Raw genomic sequence first — 20067 nt, 5'->3', positions numbered from 1 at the left:
GTGTTTTGGTCTGCACCTCCTCCTGAGGGAAATATCTGGATGTTAAGCTGCTTAATGCTCCACGATGTTCCCTCGGCTGGTTTGCCTCTCTGCTGTTTTGAGGCAAAGCCTTCATTCATCCCGGAGAGCGAGCCCCTTCACGTCACACATTTGACCCACTGTCCTCACCTTGTCCTACTAAAACGTCAGAAGTCAGTCCAACATCCATGCACCTCCAACTGCTTCAGAAAGCCGCTGCGTGGCCTGAATCGAGAACACACACTCAGAGAGATCATTTCTAGGTTACGATTGGTGACTAATGGCTTTTTCATTGGAGACCCGAGCCAAGGACGTGTAAATCCTCTTCTTTGTAGCATTTGAAACATTTGTTTATTAGCAGTACACAAGATGAACCGGACAAAATTAATTCACATACTGAGGGCTCTTTCAACAACATCAGATAAACATCATGAAATTAATGAGCCGCATCCCGACTTCCTGCCAAGGTCAGATCCTTGAGGTACTCTGAGCTGCGTCCTCAGGGAGCGGCGGTGAAGAGGGCAGTAATGGATGGCAATTACCCGGTAATTAGATCTCACATGAGAGCATGGAAGTAATCCATTGGTGACCCTGAAGCTCCAACCCAAGGACGGTCTCAATGTTGATGGCAAAATCAATTTCCTTATATTCCCTATGTAGGTAGGGTATAGATTTCAGTCAAAACCGTGACTTAACATTCAAGTAATGACAAATATCGTGAAAACAGCAACCGAGCAACAAACCTTCACAAACCGTGAAAGTGATTTCTATTTGAAAGATAAAGTTTGACAAGAACAAGAACAAGAACAGTTAAAGCAATGAAATGGATCAAAATCAACTAAGAAAAAAAAGGAAAACAGAAGTCCTTTATATAAAATGTGATCCCTGATTGTGTGTGGTGTGTGTGTGTGTGTGTGTGTGTGTGTGTGTGTGTGTGGTGTGCGTGTGAGACATTAGGTATCCTTTGTGTTGGCAGCAGGTGGCCACAGGCCCATGCCCTTCAGGATGCTTTCCTCCAGCTTCAGGTAATCTTGGTACTCCTTCCAGTCTTGATCTTCTTCTTCCTGCTGGGTCATGACGGGCTTCACGGGCTCCTGCAGACCAAACCAGGGAAGAAGTAGAATAATAAAACAAAAAAGATAATGTTAATTACCAAACATAACAATATGATTTAGCCATGTTGAATTTGAATAGATTGTTGTTTCATTCAGGAATGCAAATATTGCCCATTAAAAAGGACACTCTTAAGTAGACTGCATCTTCTATTAGTCCTAAAAAAAAAATAAACATTCCACAATCTCCAAATGCAGAAAACCTGCATACAATAAACTGTCAGTCTATCATTTTATTGGTCGTATATAATAAAGTTACAGTCAGCTTCAGCAAATCAATCTCTTTGTGAATTATACCTCTGGTAAGATTAACGACAATATCTTCATTAAATCACTGTGTAGCTATTGCTCCATCTTTCCTCCCACAGACGGGATTATTAAAATCGGTGTCTTGTCCTTGTCGTGTATTTAAACTTGAATTTTAGTTGGTCGACAAGCGACAAGCGACAAACACCAGATCACAGTGGCCACACAGAACGTTCTCGGCAATCACAGCGGAGCTGCCATCCAGTCTGAGATGGAAACATTCAGCCGCTGAAAGATTTGGCTTCTACAGTTAGCAGAGAGCCTGCCGGGTCAATAACCACACTATCCGCAGCGCTCGGGATCGAATGACGATCTGAATGAATTAAACATGAGGGACAAGAGAATGGGAGAGACACTGACAGAGGATAGGCAGGAGATAGTGAGAGGGGGACGGCCCGCTGCAGCTCTTTCCAGTGTCACTTCTAACTGGAACACATTTTAAGTGGGTCAATAAAAAAAAAAAAAATAAAAAAATAAAAAAACATTTGCCTGTCTCATTGTACATTCGTGCTTCGTCTGTGTAGATGACTCCAGTCCGCACGATGGTTCAAACCAACAGTCCTCTTTAAACAAGCTCGCTTCTGTGGCCCTTATGAACCATATCTTCTGATCAGCTACGTAAAACGTAATGTCAGAGAGACGTGTTCAGATTCAGCGAAAGCAGCAAACCCCTTTCAGACAGTTGTTCACGGCGTTGCCTCGATCGAGCACACGGAAAGTTCTGGAAGAAGTGGAGTAAAAACTGAACGAACAGGCTTGAGAGACAAACTGAAACCCGTCTTCTCTGGTTTTGCTCCCCGTCTCCGCCTCCCACTCTTTCTCCTGCGATCTCTGAAAGTTATAAATATGTTTTGGACACAGCTCCCTCTCCCTTTCCCAACTCTGACGTTGGAAGGACGGGATCATCAGACACTGTTCAACCATCTCACGTTCACATCGTTTCGCACATACCGGCACCTGAGCTCTATTGTAAACTCTGTCCAGGATTCAAATCCACAGCTCACCACTTTCTTCTTCAGCTCCTCTGCCTCCTTTTTCTCTACCGCCCACCGTTCCTCCCTCTCCAATAAATCCTTCAGCATCTCCGTCCTCAGGTCAAAGTAGCGCGTCACGGACAACATCTGCACACGGAACGCAAGAGAAACACGGTGGTTAGCGGTTCTAATGTGACGCTGTCCGCAGCACTTAAATACAGTCATGACTGTTAACGCAATAAAAAAAATAAATTAAAAAAAAAGCTCGTAGTCTCCTTTAAAGTGAGAACACGGGCTGGTTGGACTGTCTTACCTCTTTCTTGGCGGGAATGTGGTAAGTCCTTGGTATTTTGAAAACACTGAGAACGCCGAGGTGGTCAGCCACAGCCAGGAAGTGCTGCTGGGTTGTTTGTACTAAAATATAAAATAAAATGGAGTAAATGAGCTTCGCGTCTCACATCTCAAAATCTTATAGCGAGGAGCTTATTACTGAGGCTGTGAAAAAGTGGGTGAAACAGACTTTGCAGAAGCAGCAGAAAGTATTTACAGCAGATACAGCAGTTTTCTGATGAGCAGCAGGGTGTCTGCAGGTTACACCAATTTTAAGACATTTTAAAAGCTCTTATTAATAACACACAGATGGCAGCTCAATTGCTGTTCATGATAATTTGGTAAATCAGCCCGATGAAGTCCCTGCGCTGAAATGCGTTGGTGAAAATAAAAGATTCTTCCACTTTGTCAGTCACTGTTGTTGAATATTTTTTTTTCCTAGCTCATGATCATACTTGCCCAAGTATGACAGTAAAAACCCAAAGGGGAAATATGGTCTGGAAATATTCATTAATACATCACATTTTTCTTTATGTCCCAGCGGTATGTAACAATAATTTGTCATGATATGATCAATTTAAAGAGCGAGATGATGCTAACTGCTGTAGCTCACTGCAGTAAGTGTTTTCAACTCGTCTGACGGTGCACATTTTTTGTTTATAGCTGTGTGACATCTCCCTACAGTCTACATTCTGATACAGAAACCTTTTATAAGTTATAAGTTTCCTGCCTGAACTAGACCACGGTCTCTATTTCATATCAATTAGGTAAACATATAATAAATGTGTGATTTAGATGTGAGACGTGAAACCACAGAAGTTGGAACAAGTCGAGCCGTCTTAATGGCACCAACGAGGCCAAAAACTCACAGGAGCAAGTCCAGGGTTTGATGCAGGCAATCCAGGCGTTGGTGATGTGTGCATGGACCTGTGCAGGTTTGCTGGCGTTTATCAGCAGGTTCCACACCTCCATACTGCCATCGTCTTTCCCGATGAAGAAGACAGCGGGTCGGGACGGGGACCAGCATCCCACAGTGTAGTGCTGCTCAGAGATCGGCGACCTGAGGATGGGGCCGCCCTAAATGTCGCCGTTCACAAGAAAACAAACGGATCAGTCAACTCGGTCCGTCTGGGTCATGATGAATTTGAAGTTTTTCACATTCAGTCATTTGTATTCTGACAAACCAAGTCAACTTCATATGGAAATGAATTTTGTTTTAGTGCGTTAAATGTAGTTACTCTATCAAAATCAATTTCATCGTAATTTGAATTGTCTTGATTTGATCAAGTTTATCTCGGTCCAGTCAGAGGTATTCGCTTATTTTGAATGAACAGTGGTGGCTGAGGTGATGAATGTTGTTACCGTGACTCCCTCCTTCCAAATGGCAAAGGTCCAGCCTCCCGTCGTCAAAACAATATCCTTGAAGAAGGGCGATCGCTGCATCGTGTTCACCCGCAGGTGATAACCACTGAAACAGAAGATGGGCTTGGGACCTGGGAGAGAAGAGCGACAGGAAGAGAAGATGCCCTTTTCATTTGACAGTAAGTTGTTTATAGGGCAATCACAATGCATTACATAGAGCCATTTACCCTCTACGTTCCTGTAAATAAAGCGAGTACTTCATGAGGCGAGTACATCGTTGATTTACCGTGATGGAATCATTTCAATAACCAGGATGTAATTGTTTGATGATTAAACCTGTTTCTCTCAGCGCCTTTTTTTTGGCCAAAAACTGCCAGTTATGTTCCTTACGTATACTCTGTTTATGGTCCTTTAAACGCACTTTGATTATAGCGAGCCAGATTACTCACTGCGCAGCCTTCCGGTCTCGTCTTTCTCCTGTTTCCAGTCAGTGTAAACAATCTCCCCATCCTGGCAGTAAAAATAATCACGTTATGGAACACGTTACAAAGAAACACAGAATAAATTGTCATAAATTGTATATTTCTCCTTATTTTGATTAAGAGAACTGTTGTTACAGAGAACGCTAAATGAGCATACAGTAGCTTGACCAATATGTGTGTTTCCTTTTCAGAGTAAGAATTATTCTCATGGAATAGAATAAAATGTAAAAGATGTATCTGAACTTAAAGGTGATTTTCTATTTCGCTGTTTTATTTTTGCTCATGATTCTGATTGACATGCCAACTGAGGATGATGACTCAAATGCTATTCAAGGTTTAAAAAAAAAAGAGCCATTCGCTGACACACAGTCATAATGGAGCTTATTGAGAGTTGTGTTCAAGGAAAATATTGCTTGATGTTGGTTTTATTGGTAGAAATGTTTACCTCTGTTGCAATAAAGAGCTTGGTGTTGACATTTTCCAGTGTATTGACTGCTCCGGCTGAGGGTGCCCTGAGCTGGCTGTAGTCAGGGATGACTTTTACGTGATCATTTTCATTTGCTGCCTCTGAATTTTCTGTCAGCGGAAACAGCGAGAGAAAGAGTGAAGAGAGCAACATAAGATTCACGCGCCTTTTTCAAACATCAAGAGAGGCAGCATGGTCCTTATTAGGAACGAAAATGTTGAAAGTACACTATAGAAAACAGGCGTAATACAAAATTCACATGCAGTTCAACAGAAGGTCTAGTGGCGGACACTAGTGTCCTCGAAGCCACGGTGTACAGAATTCAAAAATATCTACTATTGATTTAAATTAAGGAAATAACCGAAACTGAACAGTGGCGTCGGTGCCGTCTGCTCTGTCATCTGACCGTGAACAAGATGACAGGAGGAGACAAGGAAGGGATGTGCAGCTCGGGTGAATGGGTTGGTAAAGAGGGGATATGAGGTGGACGTGGGAGTGAGTGAGGGTTGTGGAGAAAACAGGGAGAAGGGGGGGTGATGGGTTGGGGGGGGGGGGGGGGGGGGGGGGGGGGGGGGGGCTCGGCCGGGCTGGCGGAAGCCTTCCCCATCACAAAAGCCCAACTGTCTGTCAGGGACAGTGCAGGTCTATCTGCTCACAGTCACGTCTCGCTCTGTTGGATCAGCTCTTGAAGGTCAGATCAGATTACCCAATCACACCTCTTCTAAATCCACTTTCCCCCGGTTAAGATGTGTGTAAAGATATGAGACAGACGATACAGCACAGCTACAGACATTGTTTCACTTTTAGCACATTGCTCCGCTGCTCAACTGTTGCTTAATCCCCACGAGGGGCTGCTCTCCAAACCGAGGAGTGGAAAAGCATGTGGCACTGTAGCAAAGAGGAGCCTTTCCACAGTGAAATGGTGAATTTAGAGATCAGAGGCAGACACCAAAGAGCACCCTCAATCAATGTGAGTCAAACACACAAGAAGCACCAACGTATTAATCACACAGGGATTCCTCAGAGCCTTAATAACAGACCGCCTGAGGGCTGCTGAAAAAACCCCCCAGCAGATTTATTGCCTCAGTTTGTGAGCATATTAATTCTATAACCGCCAGCCACCAAAGCTTTGTTTATGGGAGGCAGACAAAGACAGGCCTCTTCTTGACCAGCCAGGACACACACGGTCATCTTCTGGCCCTCGAGGAGCCCGAGCAGCATATTGCAAAGAGCTGACAGTCAGCAAGGCCGATGCTCTGCAACTATGAGGGCCTTGTTTTGGAAGTCCCACTTAATAAAGTGCTATGAAACCGGAGGAGAGACGAGGGAGACAGACAAGAGAGAGAAAAAGAGAGAGAGAGTACCTGAGGGCCAAATGAACCCTTCCCCGCCGATCACTGCGCTCGGCCATGCAGAGCACAATTCAACAACACGAAACCGCCCAAAAATAGAGGCACAAGCTTTACACACACAACTCAGACAGTTATCACACAGGATACAGCTATGTTTGTGGAGTTCGTTATTTGGTCTCCTCACTTGCATCTGTTTGTTTTAACACGTGAAGATACTGTATCCAGACACTATTTGAACTCTTTAACTTCGTGAAGGAACCTTCGCCAGTGATTTTTCCAAGAGAAAAAGGAAAAAAGCTCGCGAATTCAGGCGCCATCAAGAGGCAAGAAAAACAAATAGCTTCTGCAATTTCAATACGATTTTGTGCTTTACATTTTGAACTTTCACATTAAGTTTCCCTTCATCACATTCTTTGTCCAGATTTTTATGTGTGAAACTCTGACATTGACTGAACAGAGGCATCTTATTAAGGCAACGGACTGTCTCTCATTATGGCAATGGTTTGGACTGAATGTGTGAGTTTCATGAGGTCAGCATCAAACAATAAAACACCAAGTATTTAGTGTACATGGTGCTATAAATGGGTAATGCTCATTTGTGTGACTGATTGCAGGAAAACAGAGTGAAAGTATGACAGACTGAAACAGAAAAAACCCTCGAAGGTCAAATCTCACCTGTGTTACCATCACATTTGTAATGTTCAAAGCTGAACTTCAGAGGAGCATAATTTCCACTGGTATTGATCATTGGCAGGGTGATCTGACACATGACAGAGGAGAAGAACATTTTTTGACATTAACAAATAATAAACATCTATTGTTTGTAAAACTAGTTGTGGAATTAACGCTTCTTAGCTCAAGAGAAAATGCATTCATAATTGTATATTAAATTAAAACCAGAGATGTGCGTGTAAGCGTATCTATAAATCTACATAAATCAATTTTGCTAGTTGTCAAACTTAAATCTATGATGTCAGTGGAAGGCAGCATTCAACATTTATGAAATTTTTGTACAAAGTTCAATCTGCACTTACAGAAAAAACAACAACAAACATCATGCCATTTGGTTTGCGGTTCTCTGAGTGAATAGCTTGTCATTTTATTGTCAAAAGAAGCCGTGACTCCACACACATCATCAGCTCTGTATTGCACGCTATACCACTGCGGTACCTTGAACAGCGGTTTCCATGTCCTGTTCAGGTGTTTGAAAGTTTCAGGGATGCTGTAGCGTGTCATCAGCTTCTGATCCACATCCGACTTCCTCTCTGGCAGCGACTGGTTCAGCTGTGTTTGCATTCGCACGTCCCAGAACATCACAGAGCTTTAGAGGGAGAGGGAGACACAGAAAAACAGTGTGGAATAAAAAAACAAATCACATCAAAAACTTGAATCCTCATGAATTTATATTTAAACATGTACATCAGGAATATTGACAAATACAGACTCTGTTGGAGACGTGGGACTTTCTTCAAATTTGTTAATTAAGGTATCAATAACTACAGACAATTACCAGAATTTTAGTATTCTCATGAGAGGTCATATATTTTGCCTCATTTTAGTACTCTGGATAGAGACAGGAAGCAACGGCAGACAGAGAGAAAGAGGAGAACGAGACGACGTGCAGGTCATTCGGCCAGTAATCAAACCAAAGATGCTGCAATTATGTGCCATGTGCTTTAACATTTAGGCCACCAGATGCGCCTTGTTTACATAATGTGACATTACTTCCGGCAGTTACAATGGGTGTACGCAGAGCAGGTCGTAAAGTGGGTTAAAAACAGTGTCAGGTCTTGAGCCATCAGCTGCTGAAACACACTCACACAAACAAGACTGGCAGAACAGCCAGAGAGGAGGTCGACGGATGCTCTTTACTCGACAGTTCGTGTAGCTGCCAACCATCATTTTGGAAACGGTTGGAAACAGGCATATAAAGAAACAAGCATACAGTCAAACCCTGTCACACATCACTTGGTTATATTTGCTACGAGCTGACAAGCTTTTTATAGGTTTTCTGTTTACGGCCTACCCGTCAGGGGAGCAGGTGACAACCTGAACAGAAAGGTTGTCCTTGTTCTCCACCGCTACGCCCGTCCTGGTCACCTAATCAGAGGGAGAGAGTTACAAAATCAACACATCAGGTTGTAAAGAGCTGATAGGAGTGAGCAAGGCTCCTGAAGATATATGGGAGGTTCATGTTTCCTCTGGGGCCACTTTAATGATTACTTTAGTTTACTTATCCAGATGAGTGCACGTGGTTGTAATGATATATTACAGCTGGCTATATAGAGATGAGGGCTGGGCACCAGCGGGAAACCAGAATTGTTCTGTGGAGTGTAATGATTTATTGAACCTGTGATAGACCATTGTTTTTATTTTTTGTTATTTCAAATGGATATTTCTATGGCGGCCAGCTTTTCTGTACACACTTATCGTTTGATTTATTTGTGCTTGCCAACAGAACAAAAACCACAGTGTCATTCCGGGGAATACCTCTTCGGATCAATATATTTCTAAATGTGATTTACAGAACATTCAAAGATTTGTTTTTGAGCTGAGCCACTGTTAGACGACTAAAGTCTGTCAGAGAAAGTACAAACCAGTAACTTCATGATGCTGATGATAAATCAGGCAATCTGTTGTTGCAGTGGAGTCGTGGAGTTAATTCCTGATCACACCCATTAGTTAAGAGCAACCAGAATTTTTTATTAGTTTAACCTTTGCTCTCTCGGACATTGTATTCCACCTCGAAACTCTTTGCGAATGTGCCTCTGTTGAATATCCTAATTCCTATCATCACAGCCTCAGTATGTTGCATTCTCCCCTTCATGTCCATTTCCCTACCTTCACCACTTGTACACACTTTTAGCACTGCTTTCTATTCAAGAATATATTAACCTTAGTCACATAAAAAAAACTGTCAGTTTTCCAAAACCAGATAGAGAAATCATTGTACCAATTAGAGACTTCACTCTCAAGAGTTTAACATGTATTACCAGGTAAATGATTAGAATCTGCTATTGTTGGCTTTGGTTTGTTAAACTCTGCCACAGGGTTTACATTAGATATGATAAAGGAAGCTAGAGATAAATAAACTGTTAAAGAATGTTTTGCTGAAAACACTATCACACAAAAAACTCCTTTTATTTAGAAGCCAAAAGAAATAGCAGTAATCTTCCAAAGTGCTCTGATGTAGTCCTGATGTAAAAAGATAAGAACTCAGTCTGTACATGATCAGCGTTCCGCCTGTTTGGTTTCAGACATGCAGTTGTTAATTCCCTCCAACCCCTTTGACCTTCAGCCCCGTGTACCTCAAATGTTTGTGGCAGCCACTGGACATCAGTAACTGGGCCTTTGTGGCTGGTTTCAAAGGCAGACACTGCACGGTAGCGCACGACAGTAGTATTATTCTTTTTGTTGTCCTCCGGGTCCTGGTGGGAGCGCAGACACAAAAGACACAGCATGTGCTGTACAGTGAGCGTTGACATTTCAATCTGAATACAAAGACAGTGTACAGCTGAATGGCCAACCTGAAATGGTCGGTGGCTAAAAAGACATGCATTTAATCCTAAAACCTGAACAAAATGTCTACCAAAGGTTGTTTTTCAGTGACATTGCGTGAGGGTGCCGCTGCCATGTGTGCACGGAAAAGCAAACAACACACGAGCAGCCATGGCGACATCGATCACGGTGCACTGGATGCAGCTAAAGAAACTAATAACATAAGATGTAGGCATTTTATCAAAGTTAGATCACTAGTTCTAAACATCTGGTCGGTGCTGCGTGGCCCGGCCGAGTGCACATACATTTACAGGGCTCATTATCTGCAATGGAGCAAACAAAACACAATTATATGCAGAAGATTTGAATTCTCCGTGTATCTGATAGGCCAGTAACGGCTGCTGGTGTTTGCCACAGCTTTCGCAGCACCCCAAAATCCAAATAAAGCCTTTTAGCAGATACAACTGCCTTTGTTTACACTGCAAACAACAGGGAGGACACTGATCTGATTTGCCTGAGTGTCATCTTCTATGCGGGCACAAACTAGGGTGGTAGATGAAGACTTGTGTAACAGCTGGCGTATACGAGCTGATGCTGTTGACTCTGGGAAGTAAAGAGCAAACAAGGACAAAGAGAATAGTGGGAGGTTCGGAGGGTGGGAGAAGGGGAAGCAAAAGAGGAGGAAGTAGAGAGGAGCGAGACGGAGGCAGCCGCTCCACTGTAGAGGCAATAAAAACACACAAAGCAAATGTGGGCTCGATGATGGGGGCATATGTGTCTATTTAAATACAGCGGTCGGGTGGAAGATTTCAGCGCAGGTCAGGCTTGGAGACACAGAACTGGTTTAATATCTGATGTCTCAACAAGCTACGGTAGACTTAATGTACTTTCTATGTTGTGGGTTTAAACCGAAGCCATGTTTTTGTCATGTATCATTGACTCTCTCTCCCCCACCTTTTCTTTATTACATGAGACCGTTTCAACGAGTCAGAAAGGCCTTGAAAATATTAGTCTACTGTGATGTTAAGCCAAAAGAGAACCCCTTTTTGAAATTTCAGTCTTCAGAATTCTTTTTTTTTAATACAATGACATCACGTCAGTCTGACTGGGGAGTTTGTATAAAGCCTAATTAGCTGTTTGTTTTTTTTGTTTTTATAATATAAACCTGTTTAGAGATTTACTCCTGGCATTAGTGCATTTATGGAACCAGTCGCGGCTGGCCACATTCTCATCTAATGAAAGAGTGAGGATGAGGAGAGAATTCATGAGTCAACCTATCATCATCTCACTCTGTCATACAGCACCACTGAGGAGTACAGCGTGTCTTCACAGTAAATGTACTGCATTCTTTGATAGGCCGAGGACCCGTACATACCACATGTAATTCACAGACACAGATATAGAACAGCATTGAATTATTGTATCAACATTGTGTCAGCAGAGACAGGATATAGGCACTTATGAATGTGTCAAGAGGTTGTGTTACCTGTAAGTACACGACATGAGCAGAAAGGTCCCATAGCACGACCTGAAACATCAGCGACATAAAATCAGTAACTGGAGATCAATCGGGGACTGAAAATACCATGATAACAGAATGAGAACCAAAAACAACACCATTTTATATTAAAATGGAAAAGGGGGAAAGGAAGAAGAAACAGATTATTCAGAAAGTGTCGAGGTACAAAAAGCTGCAGAGGCAGTAAACTAGAGATGTCGAGTTAAAAATGAGCACCTGGCCATTTACGCAGCCGCCAACAATAATATTTGGATTAGAGGGGCAGAACTCGAAGGCAAAAATGTCCTCTGGGCACTCCAGGAGCAACTGTAAAAAAAAATAAAAAACACAGAAAAATCCACATACACAGGCTATAAATATCACATTTCAAAGTAGAAATTTACGTACTGGGTGCTTGCCATCCCAGAGTATTTATTTATTCTAGTCTCTCTGTACAAGATTCAGTTTTTAATCCACAAAACCAGTGGAATCCAATTCATCAGACATAAGGGGGGGGTGGAAGACCCACCAGGGGCAGGGTGATGTTACACAGCGGTACATTGTCAGCCTCATGTTTATATTTGCTCTAGTTTATAATAAGCTGCAGGAATGGATTACAGCAATTTACTCCCTACAATATAAAATAGATTTATTTCAAATCTCTACACAGTAACCTTTTCTACTTTAGCTACTGCTCCAGAAAACGGTGAAACCAAAGCATGACACATGCACCAGTGAAGCTGTACATCGTGGACAACTCGTATTACTTTCGAGTGATTTATCAGCTCAGTTTTATTGATTGAGGGTCCGGGTCAAATCAATGGAGCCTCTCAAATGTTCCTAAAGCAAATAATCACAAAGTGTGTCTGTGACTGATACAAGGTGAAAATGGGGAGAATTTATTTGCAAGCTCTAAATGAAAGAGAGAAGTATGTTGTTGTTTTTTTTTGTCCAGTATCTCTCCAATTTCATTCAATGCTCTCGTCTACTTATCGTACCTGGGGATGGGAGGGGTTGGAGAAGCTGTAGAAGACAATGGAAGCGGGTCTGGTGATAGGCGAAGCATTATGCCCCCTATTTTTCTCCGTCAAAGCCAAAGCCATCACACCTGCCACAACAAACGACACATCACAACACTACACAGCAGCACAAAAACAGATGCGGGATATGCTTACAAAGTGTTTTTGGAGAAATTGTTGGATCAGCTTTGATGCCTATTTTGCATTTCTGAAGTAATATAATAGCATATTTGCAGCGATCACATGTTTTGACGCTGGTCTCATTATTCCGGCTCTCGATGGAGACAGCAACATTATAAACCGTTACGTCTGAAAAAATAATAATAATCCAGTCGATTTTGATTCACTTGAAATGCTGATAAGCGTCAGGTCATTTATTTTAGGTACGTTTATTTCCACCGCTGTCTCTCAACATTATCTTTGGCCACATTTACAAACCAAATGCTATTAAACACAATTTGCTGTTGCAGATCACGGCACCCTCCGCGAGCCCCAGCCTCGTCTCTGCAGGGCATCAATATCAACCAGATTTTTACACCGAGAACTGAAAGAAAATTGAGGATTCTGATTTTAAAGTATTAATGTAGGGTTCTACAGTTCAAATCTGGGAGACAAATCTGTTCCCTAAGTCTTTGCACTTTACCGTGGATGGTAGGGTGCCAGTTAATGCAGCTGATGTTCTTGCCCCTGGTGTAATTCAGGTCTGTGAAAGTCAGGTGAAGCAACAACTCTTCAGAAACATCCCAGTCACGGGCCGTAGCTCCTGCCTCCAGAGCATTGCAGTCATTAATGAACACATTCTGAATCTCTTCCTGCTGAAGGGCCAGCAGGACCCTGCAAAACAACAAACACTTTGGTGAAACTTGAAAGAAGCAAAGCTGTTTTTTTTTTTTTATTATTATTATTTTTTTTTTTCAAATGTCCTCAGTTGTGTCTCTTTGTAGCCACAGCTACAGTTTGGGCAAATGCTTATAATGTTCTCTTTTCTTATCTCTTAGTTGGACACAACGGACCACAAAGAAAAGGTGTTGGTGTGAGATTGTTGTCAATATCACAAAGCTTTTGTCTTAAACCCAAAAACTCGGGCAGTGAAGGCAACTAAAACCATAGCAGACTGGGGAGGTGAGTGATATTTCCTCTGAATATTTAAATGTTCCCATAGAATTAATAATACATATACAGTAATGTGTGAGATTGGGGTTGACTTTCTGTCAACCTTTACAATACTGACTCACTTAGGAAGGATGAAAGAAACACATCGCATATCTATACTAATTAATTTTACCTGGGGGTCACTAATTTGAGAAAATCGTTCAGACTCTCAGACTGGAGGATGCTTTCTTTTTCCTCCTCGCTGAGCTCTCTCGGTTCGTACTGGGTAGAGGCATTCTTCTGAAACTTCCTGCAGAATGGACACAAGGTTCTCAACACAAAACATCTGTGGGAATAGGGTTACTATTAAAAAAAACTCTTACGTATTCAATGAATGTGTGTATAATATATACTGTGACTATATCATCTGTGCCACCAGAGTATAAGGTATGTGGGTAAGAAACTCCTTTCACCAGACTTGCCCCCCTCCCCCTCCCCCTGTGGAACACATTCATTATAAGTGTAAGGATTTGCTGGCGCACCATTGCGTCTGTGTGCTGCTGCTCTGCAGTTTGGGAACAGCCTGTGTCCCGCAGTCCCTCTGCATCAGCTTGATGCTGAATCTGTTGTCTTCGTAGGAAGGACACTGCACGTGGCTATCATCAGTATCTCCAGCATTCAGGTCAGAGAAAAAGCACGGTCCCCCGGGCTTCCTCCGCAATCTAACTTTGCGGCATATCTGATGACGACAAAGAGACAATGGAAACACAAAAACGGATGAGAAAAGAATCTGATTGCATACACTGCACGTAGTTAATGTGTTTTTAGTATACTGCAGTGCCTTTTCTCTGGTCTCCTTGACAGATTCTTCATCTATTTCCCAATCACTGCCAAGACATATCCATTTTCTTGGTTCTGGGGTTTTAATGACTTCCTCTTCAAACACTTCTGGTGTTTCAGGCTCTGGGGGCTGCAGAACACAGACAGAATTACAAGAATGTAAAAAACATGAAACACCATAGTAAGATTTTGAATTATAGTTAAATCAGATATCTGTTCATGGATTCACACTTTGTCACAAAACGTTTGTACTTAAACAACATAGTGAAGTAGACTTTGAAGTCTTTTTTATTTTATTTGAAAGATATTCTAGCTAGGAAACAAAGTTGCTATGCTGATATACAACCTCTGCTAACAGCTGTCACTGTTTAACAATCAGTGCAGAAATTAGCATAACTGCCTCTAAAATAAAGAAAAGAAATAATAAACATTTTCTCCCAGCGAAATGGTTTACCAGGTTAAAAAAAAAAAGGGTTGGCCTCACACTGGCACCAATCTGTTCATGCTAAATAACAAACATGCATCTAAGAAAAAAGTCCTAATGACACTCTTGTAGACATGCAATTAACTGTACTGGAGAGGGTCTTTCTATCAACAAAACTCGTGGAAAAACAAAAGTTCAGCCGTGTTATCACACGTCTGCTTACGTTGGTTAGTCTGCCTTTTGCTTCTGGTGTCAAAACCAGGTAGAAGCTCTGGTCATAAGTGAAGTCGCTGTCAAAAACCAGCAGCATCTCTTCCTCCGGGTAGTCCTGTCAGAGAGAACATACATTTTGATGACAAAATAAATGGAGCACATCTGAGTTGATTCCGGCTACCACACAGAAACTTTTCACAGCAATAATTTGGTTGAGGAAGTGGATGTCATAGTGAGATGTGTATTTCTGACATGAGGAATACCGTACCGGGATTAGACACACAGAAACATCACTAAAGCCGAGGCCGGGCCTCGTCTCTGTAAGGAAAGCTGGCATTACTGAGAGATTAAAACTGATGAGTCTGTATATGGGTCCCTGATGGTTCCCTCTGGTCTCATTAGAGTAATGTGCTGTGATGGAAGGGGCATGAATGCACAAAGTAAAAGTGGCGGTTACAATGTATTTAATCTAAATCAGACAAAATTAGGTTAAACTGGTTGTTCTGTCTGTTCCCACAGCCCTTACCTTGGGTCTGTGCATCATCACAATGTCTTGAGGGTATTGTCTGAGTAATCTGTACCACAATGGATCAGCCTTACCAGCACAATCTGCTTCACAGGGCTGAAATCGGATACCGCGGCTCTTGTCTTAATGTCCTGTATGATGTCGTCTTTTTGCAGCAGCTTATAAGGGTTCTCCCGTGTCACATCCTCATCGGCGCAGCAACCGAAGAGCTGCTGGGTGGCCGATGTCAGGACCAGGGGGAAGATGTCGTCAGGGTGACCTTGATGAGAGGGTTCGCGATCAGTTTGGAGAAGAAAGATGATGGACACGGAAAGTCCTTTTGTCATAATGAGCTAGATTTAAACCCCACAATTTTGGAATAGAAATCACAGACTGCTTTTGGATTTAATTTGTGATTGGACAGAGCAGTCAATAAATGCATCATTAGTTGGAAAAGGTACCAAATACTGTTTCGCTAGTAGGGATGATGATGTTTTTAAAATTTTGAAACAAATACAACAACAGGCCTACAAGGAGAATAATTACATGTGTTGGAGCAATGTGGGCAAACCAGTGTTGATGTCGCAAGGAGACGGACTGTAATTCTAACAGCAACAACCTCCATATCAGAACAATGTTAGCAACCAAATAAGCAAACTCTGGTGAACATGCCAAGAAACACAGCGTGTATCAACTTTTTTGGCCATAAAATCGGAGATTTCCTCAAATCACATTTACAATGATCATTTTTTTATCCTGCATTTGAAATCCGCATTTTCCCCAAGATCCTCTACAAGACACGAAGCCTGTACACAATGCAATGACACACTGTTTTATGTAACTGGAGAAAAGCCACGAAGCTGAAACCACACAACACCAACACACTGCAAATAGCTGGTTTGAAGATCAGGCACAGAAAGAGTTCCACACTATATTACAGGGATCATTAGAGACTGTGTACAAGAAATGGTTGTAGATTATGAGTTCAACTGCGCTGACAACAGAGACAAGCATGATGACTAAAGATAGAGAGATTTCGCAGTCAAGAGTTCAAACCCAGTCACCTAACCTGGGGACTGCGATAGATTCTTGCTCCTACTGATCAAACAGCTGCCTCTGATCCTCCACCTGCTCCTCCCTGCAGGGCGGACCACCCGACAATATCACAGGACGAAATGCAATCCGTGTGAATAGCCAACACGCAAAGTCCTTGCGCTTCCTGAGGGGATACTGTTGCTCTTTTCTGCTATTGCGTGTGAGAGAAAGATCAATGATGCATCAATTCGAGACAGAAACTGCAGTTCCAGACATCTAACCAGGACCGCTACTATATAAAACCCCAGTAGTACACTATCACCACAACACACTTTTCAATGTTCAAGTTTCAAACAATCTAGATTCCACCATATCTACGGCCAGGCTCCGTCCAGGGCACACTACAGTAAACAGGGCTCAGCATAATGATAGTTTTCATCCTGCTTTGCGGTCTCTCGCTTCAAAGTCGTTCCACAAGGTTGCTGAGGGGACACTGGGAATGCTCAAGTACAGCTTAAGTAACCACTTCCCAGCTGGGTGTGTCAACCTTTTCCACTCACACCACTTAGGCCTCACGCCAAATCATTGTAGTGGAAACTCACACCCTTCATTTCAAACAGTTATGTGTCAACTATGGCATTTGTAATTCATGGGAAATATTTGCTTGGGAGACAAAGAGAGTGTGATGTGAAATGTTCCATATCCCTCAAGAATGCAATTAAACTGCATTCGTAGGCTGCGCCAAGAAGATATTTTAAGTGTGTCGGGCCTCTTTCCTGTTGCATAATTCACCCAAGACGGGCATATTTCAACAGCATACAGTAAGATATTTATATCGTTCACAGTACATCAGAATTTTGTTTGTTTTTATGTCTGTTGAATCTAGAAGAATTAAAGCCTGAATAATCTGCCTGTATCGTCCTATTGCAAATATCCTTAAACTGCCTGTTCTCAAGTGAAGAAAACTTCCATTTATGATTGCGTAAGTACGCTCCAACATTGTTATTGTCGCAGGATGAGGACTATTTTTGGTCTCGGGGACATAAAGTCACTTTCTACAAAGTTTTTGTGGTCAAACGTGATTTCGGATTAAGTTTAAGACCAAAGTTGGGAATCTATTCATTCAGAAATACGTGAAATCAAATCTATTTAGCACGTTTTCACGCCCAGACTTACACTGCTGAGGGTATAAACTGGAAATGCATGAAATAATGTATAAATGTACCAAACACAGCAAATCTGAATCTTAAAACCATTATTTATAACTCCCACGAGACATAATATGACCTATATGGCACATTAGTTTTGAACAAAAATACGCTGCTGGTGAACTGCATTTGACCAAAAGCATGTTTTCGGGGTTGGTGCGTTGAACATAAACCAGACCTTGGGCAATGGGCAGCCACAATAGAGCATTTCCAAAGGCTGTGCAACACTACACTCAAAATCACATCTGAAGAATGCAGGTTTTCTGACCCCTCTGATGATAACTTTCAGTTATGCTTGTCACATCACTACTTCAAAGTAAGTTCATTCTCTTTGTTTAAGTGTGCTGAATTTCCTCAAGGGAAACCCGAATTAATCCTGGACATATTGTCTTAACAACTATCTAATAAATGAAGGTAATGAAATCCTACGGAAGGGAAAAGTATTTTTTTATTGACTTTAACTAACTAGATTTAAGGCCTAAAATGCACAAGTTTTAACATTTTTCAAAAGCTTTTAGGATAACAAACAACTCTTGTTAAGATCATGTCAGATATTTAAAATAACTTTATTAAACATTCAATATCTGTTTATGAACCAGTTTTCAAATTTCAGTAAATCTGACTGATAAAATATGACTTTTCAAAGTTGAATTAAATATGAATGAACCAAACTTCAGATAACCAATAAAGTAATGAAATGTTGTTTTATTTTCTCTCTTAGAAAAAGTAAATATTTCATTTCCTCTTACCATGCTTTCCCTGAGGCGCAGGGGACTGAGTTTTCTTGCCTGAATGGGAAGTAACATTTTCATTTACATGTCTCTCCATTAGAGATATTCCCAGAATAAACATAAATTAATTTAGACAAATTAAGACTTTATTAGTATTCAAACACTCACCCTTGCCTTTCCCCTTACTTCTGGATCTGCTTCTTGAATCTTTTTTTTTCTTGGGTGCCATCCTTGCTCTTTGGATAGCTTCACAGGACAGAGAGAAAGCTTTACATTTTATCAAGCAAAGCACCAAATTGCACATTTTGTCTCAACATTTACACGTTATTGACCATCTGTCAATGGGGCTAAAACTCAAAACACTATTACACGGTGCCTGAAATGGCAGTTACCAATGCATGTGGCGACATCTTTTGGAGGATAAGAGAATTGTACTGTCTTTTTTTTTGTTTTGTTTTTTTGCAGAGGCAGTGTAAGGAGGTCTATCAAAATTCACTGTATCTGCAAATTAACATTGATATTCATTTTTACAGACGCGCACTCGCTAAGCTGTATAACTACTGATAGCGCAGTGGATGAATTCAGATCCAGAAATGAGTCCATTTCAAGTAAAACTCGTATTTTTGAATGCCAGAAAATTGTGCTATAAATAAGAAACGTAACACCTTATTTGAATATTATGTCTGATATATATTAATGTGTGAGTGGGTTTAACATTGTAGTTAGTCAAGATGGAGTTCATTTATAACACCTTATAAACTGGGTGATTTTTAATTATTAACATATGTTTGTTTTAACTAATAAAAGGGTAACGATGTCCAAATCACCGCATAACAACAGGACTGCCTGTTTTATTTACCAGAGAATACGTAACATGCGTTTCACAAATTACCCACAATCCATAGGGAATTACAATAACGCCCAACCCATGTCACTCATGGTGCCGAATACGAACGGTGACGCGTTAACGCTGAGCATTCTGGGAAAAGAAAATACGTTAACTCGTCCGACACGCGACAATAAACTATATTTCAGATTAAATGAAATTATTATTTATTTATTCAATAAATCCGTGAAAAGAAACAGATCTGTAATTATTTTCTTCTAAAATGTCAGAAGGCAGAGGTGTGAAGCAAAAAATGAAATGGAAAACTACAGCAAAGTAAAGGTTGACGTTTACTTGTAATGAAGCCGACCTCGTTCATTTCCACTGATAATGTCAACCGGGTTATATAATAAGCCCGCAGCTGAATTCAAACTTTTGTTCGATATCAGAACGTATAAATTGTTATAAAGACATTACAAGACGTCCTATTTGTACTCGATTGGTTTGTTTTGTTCCTCAAATTAAACAGCTAAATATTGGGGCTAACGTAAATGAAAAACACACTTTAACTGCAGGGATGAAGTGTGTTTCTGTTTAAATTCGAGGTTGCAGCTCTTTGAAGTCAACAATAACAGTTTATTACAGAGCTCCTTAAGGGCTCTGTAGTTTATAAACTAATATATATATATTTTTTACCGTTAGTTTTAGAAAAAGTAGCTTCAATTCCTCTTCACTTTCTGCCAGTTAGTCTTGTTGCCATTGGTTACAAAATTGGG

The 20067-nt window shown here is 41.3% G+C and overlaps 1 protein-coding gene across 1 annotated transcript; it reads right to left on the bottom strand.

Annotated features, from left to right (window-relative positions):
* Positions 1-961: 961 nt before the first annotated feature.
* On the bottom strand, positions 962-20045 carry dnai3 (dynein axonemal intermediate chain 3). The gene is made up of 23 exons (XM_069152878.1): positions 19988-20045; positions 18634-18711; positions 18484-18522; positions 15587-15771; positions 14997-15101; positions 14351-14479; positions 14052-14248; positions 13703-13819; positions 13061-13251; positions 12397-12506; positions 11636-11725; positions 11387-11428; positions 9711-9830; positions 8429-8502; positions 7573-7723; positions 7078-7162; positions 5030-5160; positions 4552-4612; positions 4103-4233; positions 3610-3817; positions 2724-2824; positions 2441-2557; positions 962-1112 (listed from the first exon to the last, which is right to left on the bottom strand). Exons 2-23 carry the CDS (start codon positions 18692-18694, stop codon positions 972-974), a joined length of 2586 nt encoding a protein of 861 aa, XP_069008979.1. The 5' UTR covers positions 18695-18711; positions 19988-20045; the 3' UTR covers positions 962-971.
* Between the last annotated feature and the right edge of the window lie 22 nt (positions 20046-20067).

The sequence above is a fragment of the Embiotoca jacksoni genome, unplaced genomic scaffold (assembly GCF_022577435.1).
Source record: "Embiotoca jacksoni isolate LCO1_2020_lvr unplaced genomic scaffold, fEmbJac1.0.p SCAF_19, whole genome shotgun sequence".
NCBI classification, from domain to species: domain Eukaryota; kingdom Metazoa; phylum Chordata; class Actinopteri; family Embiotocidae; genus Embiotoca; species Embiotoca jacksoni.
This window is presented reverse-complemented; position numbering and strand designations above follow the sequence as displayed.

Excerpts from the sequence above, each read along its gene's own strand:
- dnai3 (XM_069152878.1), bottom strand. The coding sequence starts at position 18,694 with ATGGCACCCAAGAAAAAAAAAGATTCAAGAAGCAGATCCAGAAGTAAG. Across the intron at positions 13,820-14,051 it reads AGCAGCACACAGACGCAATG|GAAGTTTCAGAAGAATGCCT; the intron begins GTGCGCCAGCAA and ends TCCATTCTGCAG. Across the intron at positions 1,113-2,440 it reads AGGAGCTGAAGAAGAAAGTG|GAGCCCGTGAAGCCCGTCAT; the intron begins GTGAGCTGTGGA and ends TTTGGTCTGCAG.